The sequence below is a fragment of the Cyclopterus lumpus genome, chromosome 16, assembly GCF_009769545.1.
Source record: "Cyclopterus lumpus isolate fCycLum1 chromosome 16, fCycLum1.pri, whole genome shotgun sequence".
NCBI classification, from domain to species: domain Eukaryota; kingdom Metazoa; phylum Chordata; class Actinopteri; order Perciformes; family Cyclopteridae; genus Cyclopterus; species Cyclopterus lumpus.
This window is the reverse complement of record NC_046981.1, coordinates 14,879,044-14,898,933: the sequence shown is the minus strand read 5'-3', so window position 1 is coordinate 14,898,933 and position 19,890 is coordinate 14,879,044. Positions and strand designations below refer to the sequence as shown.

The 19,890-nt window shown below is 40.8% G+C and overlaps 1 protein-coding gene across 1 annotated transcript; it reads right to left on the bottom strand.

Annotated features, from left to right (window-relative positions):
• Positions 1 to 6,532: 6,532 nt before the first annotated feature.
• rspo1 (R-spondin 1) lies at positions 6,533 to 19,426 on the bottom strand. Its single transcript, XM_034554517.1, has 5 exons — positions 18,735 to 19,426; positions 16,340 to 16,534; positions 13,414 to 13,557; positions 12,752 to 12,976; positions 6,533 to 8,600 (listed from the first exon to the last, which is right to left on the bottom strand). Exons 1-5 carry the CDS (start codon positions 18,829 to 18,831, stop codon positions 8,371 to 8,373), a joined length of 891 nt encoding a protein of 296 aa, XP_034410408.1. The 5' UTR covers positions 18,832 to 19,426; the 3' UTR covers positions 6,533 to 8,370.
• Positions 19,427 to 19,890: the final 464 nt, after the last annotated feature.

Sequence of the window (19,890 nt, the reverse complement as noted above, 5' to 3'; positions counted from 1 at the left end):
TGTTGCTAGTCAGTCAACTTAACATCAACCGTGCTCTTTTCCTAAATCTAACCAAGTGGTTTTGTAGCCTGTGAAAACAGACATTTATTTTGAAAAGACACGATATGAGTGGAAACTCATTCCTAAACTGACGCTCGAGGGCAGAGTAGGAGCCACTGACCACCGGCCTCAACTGTACTTTGTGTTTCGGGGCTAATTTGCAAATGTTTGAACACTAATACGCTGAACTAAGACAATGAACATCATATGGATGGACAACTCTTATTCTTGTTTATCTTTTCTATTCCCAGAGATCACCAAGGGAGACTCTTCATCTACTAGTGATATGTGTTGTCTCAATGTGTTCTGCTCCTATTGTAGCGTACCACAACAGAGCATACGGACTCCTCAGCAGAGCAGCTGTAGCGGCTCATGTGCACTGAAGGCCGATGAGCTGTGCATGGAGAAAGGGAAGAAAACAACAACAACATACATCTGTGTCCCAAGCTGACGCTCACAGGGCTGGTGCTCGTTGGCGAGGTTTGGAGTCTGCCTCTGTGGCTTGGCCCGAGCTCTCGTCCTCTCCATTCACGCCCATTTAGGTCAAGTAAGTAAGTAAGGTCAAGGAGTTGTGAGTTGCGCTCTGATCCAACCTCTGGTAAAAATCCCTCCTTTTTTAAGGATGACCGATGTCAACTGCAAGTTGGGACAACATCTTAGTTGATGGACAGTTTACTATTCTCATAAGTCTCATGTGACACCTCAGTAACTGACCAAATTTATAACCCTGAATGTAAATACAAAAAGAAACACTACAACTAGAAGAAAAGTTTGTGTTTAAAAACCATCTCATGTTGATAAATGTGCAGTAAATGTTCCCTTCAGACAATTAGACAATACATGCATTGTATTTGGATTTCACACCCATGTGTCATTTCACACATTCTACAGTGCAAAATGTTCTGTTGCATTTTTCTCCCTCATCCCGTATGCTCTTAAAGGTTTTTAAGTGCCTTTGGAACTAAAGCAGACTATTAATGTGGGAGCGTAGTAATGTGATAAATTAATATAAAGAAATATAAATATAATGCCTCGAATGTACAGTTTACAGTAAACGTTTCTTTGTTCCTGGAGAGGTGAGCAATTTGCGTCAGCGGATTATTACATCTTCTTTTTTGCTTTCAGCTTAGTTTGAAAACTAGAATATGTATTTGTTTACTTGAAATGTTTGAACAAAAGTGTGGCAGCAGTTAAGGAAATATAGATATAATAAAGATAGTCTCACTGTAATATTGCTTGCAGCAGCCCTATATAGCTACAGCTCCATGCTGCTGGCAGCTCCATTGGAACAGTTGTTTGGAGCCGAGATGTTTGGAATGCAAAAGGTTTGAGGAGTGGACCGACCGTGATGTAATTCAAAACGTCAAGAAAGATTTAGCATTGAAAAAGAAGCAGATAAGCGCTCCAGCTCTGTGTGAAGGAGCGATATGATTAGATATGAAAAGAGAGCTTGTATAAGAGTTGAATTTTGATGGAGTGAAAGAGAAGAGGGCGTACGTACGTCTATCATTTCAAGAGATTTACTCGGACAGGCAGATTATCAAGATGATGTGTGTCAAGAGGACAGTTTATAGATATAAATACCTTGACATTGATAATTCATACATTTATTCATCCTCCTCATCAACGTCACGAATAGCAAACACCTGCCTGACAGAGAGGATTTTACTTCAAGCTCATATTGCCATAAAACACTCACAGAACTTTTTAATATGTGTGTAGAATGATGTTTAGGGCAGAAAGTCACACATCCGTCATGCAACGTTCAACAAGAACACCAGTTCATGGCCCCCTCTTGTGGTCATTTCTTTCATTGCAATTACATACTACTAAAGGTTTCACCACAATCTACAAGATGTTATTGTGAAAATAAAATGACATTTTGATTCAATTCCTTAAAATATAATAATAAACTCAAAATATTAATTCACATTTGGCTGCCAATATTTAAGATCAGTTGCATGTACGTAATATATGTATGTATGTATGTATGTATGTATGTATGTATGTATGTATGTATGTATGTATGTATGTATGTATATATGTATGTATGTATGTATGTAATATATGTATGCATGTGAAAATAATTACAAAGTACAACTACACCAAATATATATTGTGTAAAATAATTCACAGCACAGTCAGTTGCAGCATCTTCTTTCTCTTATAGGCATGTTCACAGAAACACACACATCCAAATCTAAATGATGTTATTTCCCCCCATGTAGTACTGATTAGTTCCAAAAGGTGGCAGTACAGATCAAGTATAATTTCTACCATAACTACCATTCTACAAGCATATTCTAAACTGGTGATCTCCTGCATCAGGAGTGTGTTGCCTTTTCCTGAGCCTCAGACACATTTGGGTTCAATCAAGCTTGGTAATTAGAAACTAAATATCAGTTTGCTTGTCTCATGCATACCTCCGGTTTTCCACTTGATAGTACACTAAAAAAAAAGCTTAATACATCATACCTGGGAAATCCTACCTTTCCTTTATTCCTTCTGCAGCAAGGGTCAGCTACAGATGATGATACTGCATCAATTCAGTGATACCTGAACATCTGGCATTGATACTGAGCATTGAACGCTGGTTTGCCAGAGTTGTGGTTCACGGTTGTGGTTCACGGAGTTCCACAAGGTTCTGTGCTTGGACCAATTTTATTTACCTTATATATGCTTCCTTTGGGCAACATTATCAGGAAACAATTCATAAACTTTCATTGCTATGCAGATGATACTCAATAATATCTAGCGATCAAACCAGAGGAGACCAACCAGCTCGCTAGACTTCAAGAATGTCTTAAAGACATAAAAACATGGATGACCTGCAACTTCCTGATGTTAAACTCAGACAAAACTGAAGTTATTTTACTGGGCCCTGAACACCTCAGAGATCAATTATCTGGTGATGTGGTTTCTGTAGATGGCATTGCCCTGGCATCCAACACCACTGTAAAGAATCTTGGCGTTATCTTTGACCGAGACTTGTCCTTTAACTCCCACGTTAAGCAAATCTCAAGGACTGCATTTTTTCATCTACGTAACATTTCAAAAATCAGGCACATCTTGTCTCAAAAAGATGCAGAAAAGCTGGTTCACGCGTTTGTTACTTCCAGACTAGATTACTGCAACTCCTTATTATCAGGCTGCTCTAATAAGTCTCTTAAATCCCTCCAGTTGATCCAGAATGCTGCAGCTCGTGTACTCACAAAAACTAAGAAAAGAGATCACATTACTCCTGTATTAGCTGCTCTGCACTGGCTCCCTGTAAAATCAAGAATCACATTTAAAATTCTTCTCCTCACCTACAAAGCCTTGATTGGTGATGCACCATCATATCTTAAGGAGCTTGTAGTACCATATTGCCCCACTAGAGAGCTGCGCTCACTAAATGCAGGGCTACTTGTGGTTCCTAGAGTCCTAAAAAGTAGGATGGGAGCCAGAGCCTTCAGTTATCAAGCTCCTCTTTTATGGAACCAGCTTCCACTTTCAGTCCGGGAGGCAGACACAGTCACCTCATTCAAGAAAAGACTTAAGACTTTCCTGTTTGATAGTGCTTATAGTTAGGGCTGAATCAGGTTTGCCCTGGTCCAGCCCCTTGATATGCTGCTATAGGCTTATAGGCTGCTGGGGGATGTTTTAGGATACACTGAGCACCTCTCTCCTCTTCTCTCTCTCCTTATGGATGAATTTACATCTCTCCATTGCACCTTATTAACTCTGCTTCCTCCCCGGAGTCGTTGTGACTTCACGTCTCATAGGGTCCATTGGACCTGGAGGTGTCTGATGCTGGTGAGCCGGCCTCCCGCGTTGGCCCTGCTGATTTTGATTTAGCAGCCCCACTTTTATATATATATATATGTTGCTGATCAAACATATCAGACTGTCAGTGTTGATGTACAACACTGATATGTTTCTCGAGTCATAGAGAGATGATGGTTGTGGAGCTTCAGAGATGGAAATGGCCATGGATCCGTGGGATTGCAAACAAGATTGCAGGCTCATCTTGAAAGAGCTGGACACCACTGCACTGGGAGGGAAGGTCCTGTAGATGCTGCTGGCAGTCAATGGTGACTCAGTACGAGACTCCAGTGGCCTCACGTAGCCCAACCCTCTTATTCAACGTGTGTTCACATGCATTTTGAATAAAATGTGGCGGAAGCAATTCATAGAAATCAGAATAAGAGTTTAAAGCATTATCACTCATAAATAACCTCATGGGGTTATTTATCAGTGTTTTGATATATCTAGTGATGTCCCAAAACAGGCCACTTGAGGTGTACAGGTCCTTGCTGCATTGAACCGTTACATTTGAATATCTCAACTGCAAAATATCTTTCCAGGAATAAACCCTTATTGTTTAAGATCTTTCACAGACCTCTGTGAGGGACAAATGTCCTTATGAATACTTTAGATTGACCTCTGTGGATTATTCTGAGGAATCAATACATAATTTCTGCAAAATTATGTTTCAGCTGAAGTAGTACTTCGCTGAGCAAAATCAGTATTTTGTGAGTTTTTAAATGATCATCCTTGAAAATGAGTGTTTTTCTTCTTTTGCTTTTTTTCCTGTTTTAAAAGCAATACTGGTATAAAACCACAGAGGTTTATCTTTGATCTTTTGAACAATATGTCTCACTCATACTGTTGGTAACAGGGAGGAATAGGTGTTTTTCTTTTTTTTTTTTTGACGTCTCTCTGCTGCAGCAGCAATTCCTTTATTCCTGGATGATGTTGGTCGACAATAAAAGCAACCTTGAAACTCAACTCTCAGGCCCACTTACTATTTCTGGAGCTTTCAACTGCATCAATTAGTCAATGTTCCTCACTAAGGTCACATGATAACACCTGAGCTAGCGCCATGATGAAGACGTTGACATTATTTTGTTTCCCAAACCATGAACAGATTAGAGAAGGTTTTAGATTTAGTTGTAATTCTACTGGTATTTAAAGACCGGTGAATCCTTTTGAGAGTGATATTGGGCCGTGATTATGAGTTGTGGTACAGTGGGGGTACCCGTTCTTTTACATTTGGATTAGAGATTCCACGTTTAAGTCATGCAGACATGGACTGGGTGTTCCCTACTGACGTGATGCTCTCCCTGGGGTCTGGGCTTAAAGGCCAAACTAAAGTAATGAAATCATCCAGTGTTAAGGATCTTGGCAAATCCAGGGTACCGTTTTACTCCAAAGATTGACCATTCATTTCTCTTGGAAAACATGGGTATGGGGAACAACAGAGTGAAAGAGAGAGAGAGTGGGAGGTGAGAGAGAGCTCCGTCCAATGGAGCCAGGGTAAGAATTTATGGTCAGGAAGAGCGATGCATGTGTAATTTACGGTGCATACTCTACCACCCCTCCCTTTTGGTAATGAGAAACGGCTGTTTTGTTGTCGGGCCAAGGCATGGTATACCCCCCTCCCTTCTGGCTATGACACACCATTAGTTTTTATTTCTGTCTTTGCTTTTACGACCCCTGCCCAGGCGCCAGCATTTGGCCGGGGATCGGGACCATAGCATCATCTCAGCTCCTCCACTTCCCAAGATGGCCTCCTGTAGCGTGAGGAAGACCATACCATAACTACTGAGAGCTCTCGGCTGATAGATAGCATCGTATACCCAGCAGACTTTGTTTATCGTTCTTCTTTGAGGTTTTGATTGTGTTCAGGTCAGAGAATAATATATGAGTACTTAGTAGTTCAAACTTCCCCCATAGGATTATGATGGCAGACCTAGAGTGAAATGACACACAAAACTATCATAAATTGTCCTGATTTATTGAGATTAAAGTTCCCTTGTCATGTGTTGGCTTAGTCTGATATGCAAATGAATGATAACTGTAATTGTTTCATCAATAACATATTGTGGCACTAACTCCCAAGTGCCACTTGGGTCTTAATTTAATAGTTTGGGCCGTAATTCTATTGATTATAACTTTTAATAATAATTTCTGACATTTGAGAACAGGGCAACACCAGTAATCGAACATATTGCAAACAAATTAATCCAGATTATTTAAGTTATTTCATTTGGCGGTAGAACCACGAGTGAACCTAAAATGTTGGTAATAATCCCAATAAGGCCAATGACAACTAAAAAATGTATTAACATTTTCTACTTTTTATTTTCCTCCAAAAAGTCTGGCCAACCTGAGCATAAAACCTGTATGATTGTGTCCCTGTGTTGCGGCATCGGATTAGCCGACCTAATCTAGGTTTTTAAAGGAGGGTTATGATGCATATTTTCAGATTCATATTTTGTATTTTGGGTTCCTACCAGAACATTTTTACATGCTTAAAGTGTGTCCGTATATACCTGTAGTCACTCTGTCTTTGAGCCCCCCTCTTGAAAAAGCCCTGTTATTAACGTTGCTTTGCACACAGTTTGGAACACTGCACACAGCGAGAGAACTATTTATTTTTCAGTGGAAGCAAAAACATATTTAGTTTTAATCAATACAATCATTTTCAAAGAAATATGTTTGCGTCAAATCATTGCTTTCTTTAGTAAGTACCGTGCCATAAGAGGGATAATATACAGCAAACCTCACATTTCGACAATATGGGACATTTAACGTAGCAGGTGCAATGTTACGATAACCAATAGAAATAATTAGCAAAAATATAAAAATATAACCCAAATTGTAAAACAGTGAATTTGTCCTTCTGTGTATAAAACGTGTCGTACATGAACACAAGTGTATACGTGAGACTAGTATAGAATACATTAAGAGTCAACTGGATGAATAAATGTTGGATCAGTTGCAGACAAAATCATTCTAACTGAAATCAAACCAACTAAGAGCAAAATCAGTGTCTGACTGAAGTTCCAATCAGCTTCATCTGATCTTTATTTAGGCTTTCACAGAATAAGCTATACATGATGATTCTAATACTTTAATGATAAACACAGTTTGAAATATTCAGTATCACAATCCATAGTATGAAGGAATAATGTAGCGTGTGACTTCTCCTGAAACTAATATCTTGTGTAAAGCAAACAGACCCAATGAAAAAAGTTCTAGGTAAAAAAACAACAACTTTTCTCTGGGTCTGTAACGTCATTAAGCTTTTGGAGTACAAATGTGTAAAATGCTATGATTGTTCTTGAGCAGTAGGAAACATAGTTGTGCAAAATGTTCAGACCCTGTTGCAAACAGACACGATTACTGGGCAGCTGATAAGTTGATATATTATATTATAGTCAGTGGCTTGTAGTTACTGCATATTTGATATATCACTGTGCATTTAATTTACATTTCCCTCCTCGTGTTTTCCAGAACCTATTCCTTCAATCTATGAGACCAATTTTATCACATATGTGCAAACATAAACACACATGTACAAACAACTAAGTTCCGTTGACAAACAACTTGATTCCGTGCAGAAATGCATACAAAGTACACAAACACCCAGACTTTAGGTAGAGTCAAACGCGCGCACACACACACACACACAGACACACACACGTTTGCATGCACAAAGGCACGCACAAGCAACCTTGTACACATGCAAATACTCATATTTTTATTCCTTGTTTTCTGTGAGTTATTTTCTGATACAAACGGCAACATTTAAACAACTAAGATATCGAATGGCATAAGTTTGTGTCAAGACAGCGGAGAAGAAAATGAGCCAGTAATTCTCTTCAATCTTCTCTTCGGCTTCTTTTGTTACAAATTTCCTCTTTGAAATAATACACTGTAGAGTAGACCTTTTGTCCTCAACAACCACAAATGACTTCCAGTGCCTTTTCTTTTTTGTTTCATCTCACAATAAAGGAAATAAAGGTACAAAGACTTCATACTATTCTTTCACGTGTAGCGGCTGTTGAGAAAACCCATCTGCTACTTCTCACAAACATAAAATACAAATGAAGAACAGATTGTGATTGAAATCGGACTGGAACATAGTACATCATAGACCAGAGGAGACTAGAGACCCTTCGTTCCTTATCAGACTTCCAGCTTGAATGCTGCACAGGAATCTGTTCTTAGTTCAAGAAGTGAGATGGTTGCATTCATGACACAAACTACGTCTTCATCGAGGCTTTGCAGTCCAACAGTGATCCCTCACGGTAGAGTGAACATCCTCAAGTCTTTCTGAACAACACTAAGACACCAGTATCTTCCAGATATGTTCATCTATTCAAAAAGCACAGTGAAGCCTTTTGTGTTGCAGCAATTCTCCAGTTGTCTTTGCATCTTCTACAATGCATAGCAGCATTAATCCGTTCCTTCATCACTTTGTCTATGGCTGGTGCTGCTGGATGAGACATTGTCTCTGTTGTTCTTTCTTTTTTCTCAGCCCCATCCAGCAGGTGATGGAGTTTAGCTGGCAGAGCTGGTTGCGATGGTGGGAGCAGTGGTGGTCCTGCTCTGCCCTTTTCGCCTCTTCCCCCCTCCTCCTCCTCCTCCTCCTCCTCCTCCTACTCCTCCTCCTCCTCCTCCTCCTCCTTCTCCTCCTCTACTGCCATCTTTGCCTTCTCGTCCTCGCCCGCGTGCATTCTCCCTCTCTCTCCTGTTTGTATCATCTTGTCGGTCTGCCTTACTCTTCCTGTCTGAAATGACAATGCATAGAAAATATTGTTTACGTTTAATACCATTTCTCAAATAAATTCCTGCAGGATATCTGTCATCACCAGATGTTGTATCTAGAAGTGCCTCCGCTTGGCTAAACAAAATGAAAAACATGGATTCCTGAGGGATGAGAGTGGATAATAAGGGATGGGTGTTGGATCAGGGCTTGTGGTTGTGATTATGTGGTTTCTAATAAAGGCAAAACAACCATGTGTGTGAACCATGCACATCTAGTCCAGAATTATTAAATGGCAACATAATGATATGTTTAGTACAGCGGCGACAAGTGTGCCACAATCAATCAACACATAATAAGCAAACCTAACAGGATAAAATAAAACAATATATCTAAACATTTGGAAGCCAGTCGTTTTTAGCCACTTCAGATGGTCAATCTGTCCACGGCTGTGGACGGACATATCTCAAAACTGTTGGATGATGATGATGTCATGATGTTTTGCACCGACATTCATGGTCCCCAGATGCTAAATCCTAACCACTTTGATAATCCCCCGACTTCTCCTCTCGCGCCACCATGAGGTCCACATTGTGTTTTAGAGGGAAATGTCTTGGCAACTATTACTATTCCCCTCAGGATGAATTGTTATAACGCCGGTGATGCCTTAGCCTCTTTTCTCTCGTGCCACCATCAGATCAAACTTACTCTAGTTTATGAACTAGTAAACACTTCCATCAGCCACAGTTGTACTTTACTTTGTGTTCAGTGCTAATTATCAGCCGCTGGTATTGTTTTTTTTAACTTGAGTCTGTGTTTGCATCATCATGGCAAAAGGTGGTCCTGTTGTATTAGAAACTACCACAGAAGTGTTTATTTGTTTAACTTTGCCAGGTGTTTGAATGTCTGTGTCTGTCGACACATTTTGTCACAGCAAAAGTGTCACAAACGTGCCAGATGCAGCCCCCTTAAGAGGTGTGTATTTGAGATCGAAATGAAGGCCGGGGTCAGATGGGTGCGTTCAAAGCAAGGGCACCTGAAGTCGGGGGGTAGGAAGTGGGGAAGGGGCCATTGTCCACAGTGCATGCTAGCATACTGATATTAGCACTTAGCTAAAAGCACCACTGGGCCTAAATTCAGCCTAAGACAGCCGCTCACGTGACTGCAGGCTCTTCATTTATATTTCAACAGCTAACCACTTCCTTGTTTCACGAAATACACTTAGAGGACGCCCCCCCCCCCCCCCCCCCCCCCCCCTACACACACCCCCGACCTCCCCCCCCCCCGACCCCAACACATCTGCAAATTGCTGGTACTTTTGCATCAGGATCCACACCTGTCACACATTTAAGAGTATAATTGCTCTCCAAATACAAACACGCATCACAGTGTGGTTATCTTACATGTAACCCATTAAAGAGAATAAAGAGCTTAGTTGTGCTGCTGATTTTAAAACGCAGCACATAAGACTGTAAGAGCACTCGTGACAGTCAAGTGACACCATTTTCTGTCACATAAATCACTTTAAAATCACTTCTGGCATAATGACTTAAACATTGTTGAGGGCCCAATAATGGCCCATAAGGACGTGGAGAGCAGTCAGAAAGTGGAAATGGACGTTGCGTCTAGTGTCAGATGGCTATTGTTTAGGCTGCACTCAAAAGTATTTATATATCTGAGGGAGTGTAGTTACGCTGGAGGATGTTTGTTATGGACTTGTGCGTTGAGAGTCTCTGCACATCCTGGAATCTGAGTGAACACATGCCAAGGGCTGGACAGTGTTCACTACGCAGTTGACAAGAGCTGAGCTTATGGCGCCACCATGTTTGTATACTGCTGTGCAGTAATAACTGAAGGTCTGTGTTTATTTCTCTAGCAGCATTTTTAAACTTGTTGTACAAACAGTTATGACTCTTTGGTTTAAGCGTATAGTAGAAAAACAAAAAGTCCAAAATGTTTTTCAAATTTCACCAAATGGTGTTTCAACATAGCCAGTGAAAATCATTAGAATGTGATGGATGAATGAATGAATGTGGACACGTAATACAAGTGCTTCACTTCCAACTGAATACGTGGAGGCTCCGTCCCACACAGTAGTGCACAGACAGGAATAACTCACCTTTTTCAAGCTCCATTAGTGCCAAAATCATGAAAACAACACTGGTGATGTCATTTGGTGGTCAAATCATAGAAGATGATGTCTAGCATGTTTATCAGTCATGTGTTGTCTTGAAATAATGGACCCCTGCTGAGGTTTCTATGGCCACCATTCACACAAGCACTTCATATGGAAGCCGTAATAGTTTAAATGTCTATCAATGAGGCACAATGACCGAGAGTGAAGCCTGAGTGAAGAGTCCTCTCACACACTCACGCATCTGAGCTGATGTGCTCACTGTGTAAGCACTTAATTACTCCTCCTAACAAATCACAAATGGAGCCAAGAGTGGGGGACTCCATCAGTTTATGACAGCCCTGATTGTACCTCCTCTCCATCCAAGCTAAACAATTTAGCCTGACAAATGCAATAACACATCCAGCAAATTCAGTTTTCGCGTGAGACTCTTTTGTGGAGCATCCGGAAAAGGGGGAAAACGTTGCGGCCAAATCAACACAAAGCGTGACCTCTGCAGACCACTAAATCACTAATGTTATACAATGTCTGCCCCCTGTGTTTTATATAGCCAGCCTGCCAGCCAACTCTCACAGATGAATCCACAGCTGAACTGCTTCACCGGAGTCATGATACCATCAACCATTAATTATCTCACTGAGGAAAATGTATTCCTGTGCGTTGTGGCAGTAGTATGTGTCTTATTTTCATACAAAAGTCAATTGTGGCAGAATAGAGGAAAGACAGGATAAAAAAATCTATGACATCCGCAGTCAATTTCTTCATGATCCAAAAAGCTTCCATGACTCATCACTCGTCCTCGCCTTTCTGATATGACCTACCTTTGCTCCAAATTTAGAGCAGTTTATAATATTTCACTCATAAGTATTCCTCTGAACTCATGGAAAACATTCTTTCCAGGATGCAGGCGTCGGACGGAGTAAATTTGCTTCTCATTTCTCAAATTGTGCGGTCACAGCCAGTCCAATGATGATCCTGCTCCTCACCGAGCAATTACAAGCCACGCCAGCCTCCTTCGCTCCGGACATGACCACAGATTTATATGGGACAATGTCAGATCGTGTTCGATTATTTCAACTCTATAGAGCCTTATAGGATCTGTTCCAGAGTAGAGGATGGCGCTTGAATATTCAAGCCTCCTACGTGTTTTCTCGCAGGCTGATGCAGGCAAATCAGGCAATCTGTTACATGTTGCAACATCTGTACAGTTGCCAACACTCTGCAAATATAGTTGCGCAATGTGGCTGCTGTGCCCAAAATCCCCAAAGTGTGCCACCGTCCAATAACGGCTTTAAATACAGCTTGTTTACAACTCTCACAGTCCTTGCAAATGAGTGTAGGTTTGTATAACAACAATTTGTGTGGAACGGTTTAACATCCTAACACATCTGCCTGTAAATATTTCCTCACTATTAAGGACAAAAAGTTACAATTGTTGTTTTTGTTGCACTCTTCTACCAATAAACTCCAGACCTATTGGCCAGATCTGTCATTTATTAGCTGCGTACGAGGCCAAGAGTGACTAATAAGCTGTTGTGAAAGTTGATGATGGCCATTGACTGTTAACCTGCTGGAGGGCAAGCTGCTGTGTGGATGATAAGAGCCCAAGCAAACGTGTCATGGTGGTGTAAACCTCACGCTTCAACGGTCGTCAGAACAAACAGCTCTTTCTAGCTCTGATCCTCGTCCAGCTTCGCAGTGCGTAATGCCCTCCCTTCATCTGCTTGGCTCGTAGATTGTGTTTATTATTTACACGTCGCGAAGTCAAGAGATTCTGTATCCTTCTGTGAGCTCAGCCAAACCAAACCCAATCAACAGACTGACGCTGACAGGAATGCAGGCCTTTGGATGTTGAGTAATGGTTCCATCTGTCATCATATTAACTGGTGGAGGTGTTTCATGAAGCACATGGACTTTATTGCTTGATCGAGTGCTGTCACCCGATTTATCTGTGATAACCGTGTACTGTTTAATTAGTTCTGACTCCATGTCCTTTTCACTTCAATGTCTCGGTTTTCGCCAGTGTTTGTATTTGTGTTTACCTCGCACGCACGACGTCTTGGTCACAGTGCACTTCCTCCTCTCTGTCTGTGGAGCACAAGGCTGTGAGGGTGCAAAGGCCGGGGAGGTGACTGGGCTGTGGACCTGCAGAAGGGGTACGCGTGCTCGAGAATGCGAGCCTTTCTTAAATCCACATGTTTTGTTCTTCTTCATACAGGAACCCCATTGACTCCACTCGCCCAGTTCACACTCTTCAGGACGCTGACCTGGATACGAAATGGGACGACGGTAGGAGTGAATGTTCCACAGCGCCCACATCACACATTTGTTTCACAGGCTTCACGGATGCTTTTTACAGCGCAGCAGTTTTAGCTCAGAATAATAACTTTAAGTCATTTCCAAATCTGTAAACATTTTTTTACTTGAGAGGAACAGATTGAGAGGATTGCTATGAACCTAAAAATGTACCAAACCATTTGGCTATTAAGTATACTGCGCTCACAACAAAAGCTAGTTTTTAGGGTTACGTTGATATATCTTCTAACTTCTAATCTTCTACAAATTTAAAAGAACAAAAAGAAAAGAACAGAAAGGAAAGATGAAAAGAACAAATAATAACGCTAGTTCATTTTAGGAACATTAAGAAATGCTATGGCTAAAGTTTTGAAATGAGTAAACGGTTAAAAGGTCAAAGGTCACTCACCAACACACTCCATGGACTCATTGGCGGTGCGCTGGCCTGGAGGGCAGCTGACATAACACCGCCCACTGTGTGAATACAAGCCCTCCTTACATTTTGTGCAAAAATTGCGATTGAAACACGCTTCACAATTGTCTATTTTACATTCTGAAAGACAAAAAGAGAGGATCAAATGAGAGCATCAAATCAGTGGAAGTCACATTGTGTCTGTTTTCATTTTGTTAGCTTCAGATCCTTTATCTTGTTCTAGAGACAGTGGAAATCTATTTTAATGGAAAGTTCAGTGCATTGTTGGCTGAAAACAAGAGAAACTTGGATTTTATTTTCTCTGAGCGATTTTATTACCATTTTAGCAACACAGTGTCTATTTAAAGGAGAGTAACACTCTTCTTCTCTCAAAAACACATGCACCACAGGCCTTGTTTATGGAAAGCTGAAGGTTTCTCAAAAGTGTCTGCACACCGCAGACTCATTACAATCTCTCCAATAAAGAACAAACTTATTGAAATTTGGATAATTACAAGCACAGGAGGATAAAAAACAGACATTTTCAAAGACCCCAAAAAGCTCTGGCCTGAACTTGAAAGGCACATCCTTATTCTCATGAAAAACAGTCGAGAAAGATGGAAATCTGTAAGTTCCTGTCAATATTTTTTATTTATGGCATGTATTCAGAACTCGACTTACTTTATTCGTGTCTACTAAACTTCCAGTCAGAATGTCTACAGCTGGTCCATCCCGAGGTCAGAAATGACCTAGCACTGAATCCTAACTGGGTTCTTTCCTCACGCTCCCAATTACTATTTTTAAGCCCTTGACAACAACATTTGACAGTACTGATGTTTGAAGCCCTATAATGTAAAACAAATGTTAAGAACAAGACATTCCGGAATGGTATGTATGAAGTCAGATGATTAGATAATAACCAAGGGCCTCCAAAAAGAATTTGCTGGGGGAAATTCAGACCTCTCCGCAACAAATTATCCAATATTTTGATAAAAGTTAAAAAAAATATCTTCGCATTTAGCACTAAATTGCACACATAGTGACTTGAAACAAAAGGCTTGAGACAATTGACTTGGACTCAGGACACGACTCAACAATGAAAATGTCTGAGCTGAATTGTATTCCCTCTCACACTATCTTATCGATAATAATGATTATATATATATATATATATATATATATATATATATATATATATATATATATTGTGATATCTAAAGAAAATTTGAATTGAATTGAATTTCAAATTAATTTTACCCTTTGATTATTTTGTGTTTTGTGTCTTTTTTTGGAAAATTAATTATATTTGTAAAGAACTGTATCGGGTGAAGAGAGTTTACAACTATTTAAGAGTCACTGGGTTATATACACTAATATATATGTGTTATTGACATATCAATATCTCATTTTTATAAAATGTTGATTTTAGCTCCTGTTTGTTTGTATTTATTTGCTCGTAGAAAAAAAGTCAAATTCCTTTACATAATTACTTTATCAAGACTCTGTGCACCTTTACGCCGACTGTATATATAGCAATAACAGACATGAATGTAGAAGAATCCATATTTCTTTCGATCAGTTTGGTTTGCATGTTCCACATTATATCTTAAGTGTTTCATGCAATGTAGGACTCGCACTGTCTGGTCATGGACTTGACTTGGTCTCAACCCCTCAAAGTCTTGGTCTTGTTTCGGTCTTGGTCTCAGTTGAGTTGGTCTTCACTAAAACACTGGAGCCTACATGCTTTGAATTCCTTAGATATAGCTGTAGTGTTCTAAGCAGGCCGGATGTCTTGCAGCAGGTGATAGAACGCTCATTACAACCAAAAGAGACTTGGACTTGACATAATGACTTGTGAGCATCTGCTTCAGAGAAAAAATATTTAGCACTTCTGACAGGTATTATTAAAGAAAAACAGATAAAGACAAGAATACCCTGCCTTTTTCTTGCCATAGCAGAACATCACAAATAGGCTGCTGTGCAGTACAGTAGCTGCCTAACTAGCCATGAATATTATTACACTTTGATATTTGTAGTTAATTATTGAGGTAATACATGTTGTACTTTGCAAAGGATGATCATTTTAGTTCAAAGAAAAAAGTTTCCACAGTTACTTCAGAGATTATACAGATTGCTTATGATACAGTTAGTAAAGGGTATACCAAAACTAAATATGTGTAAAAGTGAAAGTATCGCACATTGGTTGAGATCTGGCATGAACTTTGGACATGAGGGTCAAATAAAACAATTCACTTGAGATGTTTTTGTTGGGATTCTTTTCCGATGGTGTTTTCTGCCCACACGCAATGGGAAACAGACTAAGGTGCTGGCATTCCTCAGCTAAAAGTACGGGACCAGTGCCACCAGAACCAACTCAGTAACTTTGGTAATTCCTGTGAGTGTAGTCATCTTTCAACCACTTTCCAAATTAGCCAAATGTGCCTCTCACCATAATGAAGATCACTGTAATTAAACATTCCTCCAGAGGCTATGTGTGTGCATTTCGCACCAGGATGAGTAGCAACAACAGAAGGATTTCATCAAGTGGTCATTTATATTCACTCGTAAGCATTGAAATCACTTCAGAGAATAAAGAGTGCCAATTAGTAAATCAATATTCTATGCATGTGTATTTTAGGTGTGTGTTAAACACACAAACTGGTGCAGCAAAGTGGAAACATACCAATAAGTCAAAGAAACTAGCAGGGTATCCCTCTACAAATACCTCCATATTGTACACAAAGAAGAGATGATGTGCCAAAGACAAACAGATCGTTTACACTTCTGAAGGCTTGATTTGACATCAGCTGTGGGGATTTTTATAGAGTTGCCAGTGAGTGAGTTCGAGCCTGCATGCATTTGGAAGTTTACAGATGTGTATCTATAACTTGGTCAAATGTCTACAACACAAAGCAAAACTCTCGGGTGCATCTGTTGTTGCCTTCTGGGTTCCTCATACCAAAGTATCCCATGGGGCAGGAGGCGAGGCACACGCCTATCTGACGGATGTCATTGCGCTCCAGGAAGATGAAGAGCTTCGGCCGACATTTAATGCAGCCGTTATACTCAGAGCATCGGTCACAGCCTTTGGGGCAAGATGGTGGCCCCTCAGTACTAACTGTGGAAACATAAACATAATAAACAGAGAGAAAGGAACAGTCAGTTTCAGGAAATACTTCATTGCCAAAATGATCATTTGTATATCATAACAGAAATGCAGGTGTTTGGGCAGTTTGGAAGCAAAGAGCTGGATAAATGAGACTTGGAAACTTTTTTCAGTTTTGGGATTCTACATTCCCCGTGGAGGCATGTGAGAAAGACAACGTTTTCTTCAAGAATTTAAGGTAACGGAGGGTGATTAATTGATAAACAAATGGACATTATGGGGGTGAAGTATTCATTTAAGGCTGCATGGTGTACTATTGCATTTAAAAACACTTTTTCCATATTAAAAATCATATTCCTAATATTATATATATAAAAACGACTTTTGTTAACATTCTGAAAAACATTGGAGAACTTTAATATTCAGCTGGCATCTCCACAGGGTCAGCCATAAACCTGCCAGTGCTTTATCGCTCCAACAAGTTTGAGTTAATGCTTCAGCTTCATCTAACCGGGGGCCAGGCCAAACATCTTTGTTTGAACAGTTACTCACTGTTTACTTCAAATGCTAGCCGAAGATCCTTAACAGATTTTCATTTGGAGAAATCAGGCTAATTGGAGCTGACAATTTTGCAAGACCCGGTTAAAATCAGCAAAAGACGGTCAAAAATAAGGCAACTAACAATCAGACAAGGCCTCTAGTGGGGTGAGTCAGAAATGATCTGGGCATCAAACAACTGCAATAATGAGGGACATGACCAAGAATCAAATACTACATGTATAGTAGTACCAAACAGCAAGTATCACCCTGTCCTAAGTCTGAAAATGTAGATGCATTTACTTCACATCCTCGTAATCCCAGACTGTATCAACTGTTCCGATACACACAACCATTAATCTAAATCATTTCTAGGAAAAATGTGTCAAAGTGCACATCCTTTTTCTAGGAGCCATTCAGAGACAAAATCACAGTCGTCAGAAATGATTCACATTCCTGGTCTGTATCAGCTCTAAATATACATACTGTCACACAGCAATCCATCTGCCTCCCAGAGATAAGTCGGATGGTAAAGACGTTAAAAGGGTTCTCCCATGAACAGATTACATCATGCGTGAGTTGCGTTAACCTCAAATGCAGCAATTATAGCCAGGTCTTGTTGCACACTCTCATAAATGAAGAAAAACTCATGAAGGCCATGGGGAGTAATCTTTAACCAACACAGAAGGAAGTGCATGAATCAGACAATGTGGTGTCGTTAACTGTTTGTGAGACGTGCATGACACGATTTCTGCATGGCACGAAAATCATTGAGAGAGAAATTTGATGACATTAAAGATGTACGGGCTGTATAACAGAGGTGAACATTTCAAACCACTTCCATATCTGGAGAGGAAAAAGCTTCAACTGACTGTGACGCTGTAGAGGGCACATATATATGGTGAATCACCCTAATCCTTCTGTCCCTATTACAATGGCACATGACAAACTGTGACAGCATTGCAGCTCCATGTACATGTGTATATACTTAAAAAAATATTACATTTCTATGACAAACGACACTTCTTCCTTCCCAGCATGTGTGATTTTAATAAAACCACATCTGTTACTGCATGACATTATACAAATTCTGGTTCGCAGAGGTTGGGCTGAGCTTGGCATTGGCTGAAAGCTCCTTGTGTGTAAAGGAAGACTTATTTCAAAGCTGACGGTAACACCAGCACGCACTGAGGCTCTAAGGCGAGAGATATACTGCAAGTTGGGCTGAGCACCATCTCAGTGGTTGCTTGAGGTCAGAAAAATGCTTACAACAACACGGGCAGCACGGTCCAATTCAGAGAGCTTAGAACTGTCCGGTACTCATTCCAATATATGCCCACAGAGCCAAACAGAAAAAGAGTGATGGCTTTGAGGGCGAATCTATCAAAAGCCCCTTCTATAAACAATCCTAATACGCATAAAGGTTTTTACATAAACTGAGAGGGGCATAATCCTGAAAAAGAGGAAGAAAGATGAGCCATTCAGGGGAAACACTGAACCTAGCACCCTTCTAATAAAAACAAATAAGAATGATGGGACAATAAACAAGATGTTACCTTTACTTTGCTCGTTAAATGTTTACAAGACTTCCACCGCTTTGACCGCAGAAACGAGAAGGCAGCAGAGCTGAAGAGGAAGAAAAAGGAAAAAACTAACTGAGAAAGAGAGAACTCACCCCGTCTCTGCCTTCTCGCCTTGGAGAGCTTGAGAGCATCGCTGTGACCCATGGAGCCGAGGAAGACCATTGCCAGCGCCACCAGTCCCAGCTGCATAGTCCCTGTTGCCTTCCTGGCCACGCAGGGTCCCCCCCTGCCACCAGATGGATCAGGTGGGGGGGCCCCCTTCCTGTGGGACAGGTGGATCCCTCTGCTGCTGGGACAGATGAGCCCTCCTCACTCCTGTGGTGCTGCTGTCTTTCCCCGTCTGTCTCTCCCTTTCCTCCCCTCTGCCTCTCTGATTCTTTCACTCTAGTGGTTGCCGCGTCAGCAAGTCTGTGTCGTGGAGGGTAACGCTGCGGTTGCAAGTCCAAATAAGCCTGAGGCGCAACAAGCCATCGCACTGGGGGTAGTACTGGCAAAGGGAATAGACAGCGCGGGGTTGTAGGACAGGGTTGTTACACAGAGGATGAAGAGGAGGAAAGACTAGAGAGGAGATTGTCGAACTTCTGGTGGTTCAACCCATGAAGCTTAGGGTGGGCTGTCAGGGCAGCAGGGAACCTGCTATTGGAAGATGGTTTCCTCTCAGTGAGTGCCTGAGCTCACAAGCATGTGTCTTGTTCTTGGGAAGCACTAAAATGCAGACTTGTAGATTGAAATTCGACGGATGCAGGTTCTTGACTGTGTGTGACAACAGATCTGCTAATATCAGGACCTGCTGAATAAAGAAAGTAGGAGTGAGACAGACGGGTTGTTACAGGTAGATAACATGAAGGGAATACTTTGACCTTTTGGGTATGCTTATTTGCTTTTTTGCTGAGAGATGCATGATATGTCTGTTAGCTTTGTTTAGCTTAGCATTACAACTAGAAACTGTCCAAAAGTAACAACATCTGCCTACCTGCACCTCTATAGCTGAAAAATTAACATATTATATATTGTTTGTTTAAACAGAAAAAACTGAGGTGTAAAAACAACAAGTCGCAGTTTTACTTTTACTATCTGACTTTTCCGAAGCCTAGCATCCGCATGGTTATGACAAGCCTCGTCAAAAGGGCTCGCCAAGAATCTGAGTCACAAAAAAGAAATGCCAGGGTACAGAGAGAACCAGAAATTGAAAGGAATAGAGAGGCAATGGCCAAAAATATGACAGGAGAAGATGAACGTGGCAAAGGT

What these genes read in the sequence shown, in the direction of transcription:
- rspo1 (XM_034554517.1), bottom strand. Translation starts at nt 18,831, where the DNA reads ATGCAGCTGGGACTGGTGGCGCTGGCAATGGTCTTCCTCGGCTCCATG. An exon ending in GGCGAGAAGGCAGAGACGGG is followed by an intron (nt 16,535 to 18,734) that starts GTGAGTTCTCTC and finishes ATGTTTCCACAG; the next exon opens with TTAGTACTGAGGGGCCACCA. An exon ending in AGGCAACAACAGATGCACCC is followed by an intron (nt 13,558 to 16,339) that starts GAGAGTTTTGCT and finishes TTTGTCTTTCAG; the next exon opens with AATGTAAAATAGACAATTGT.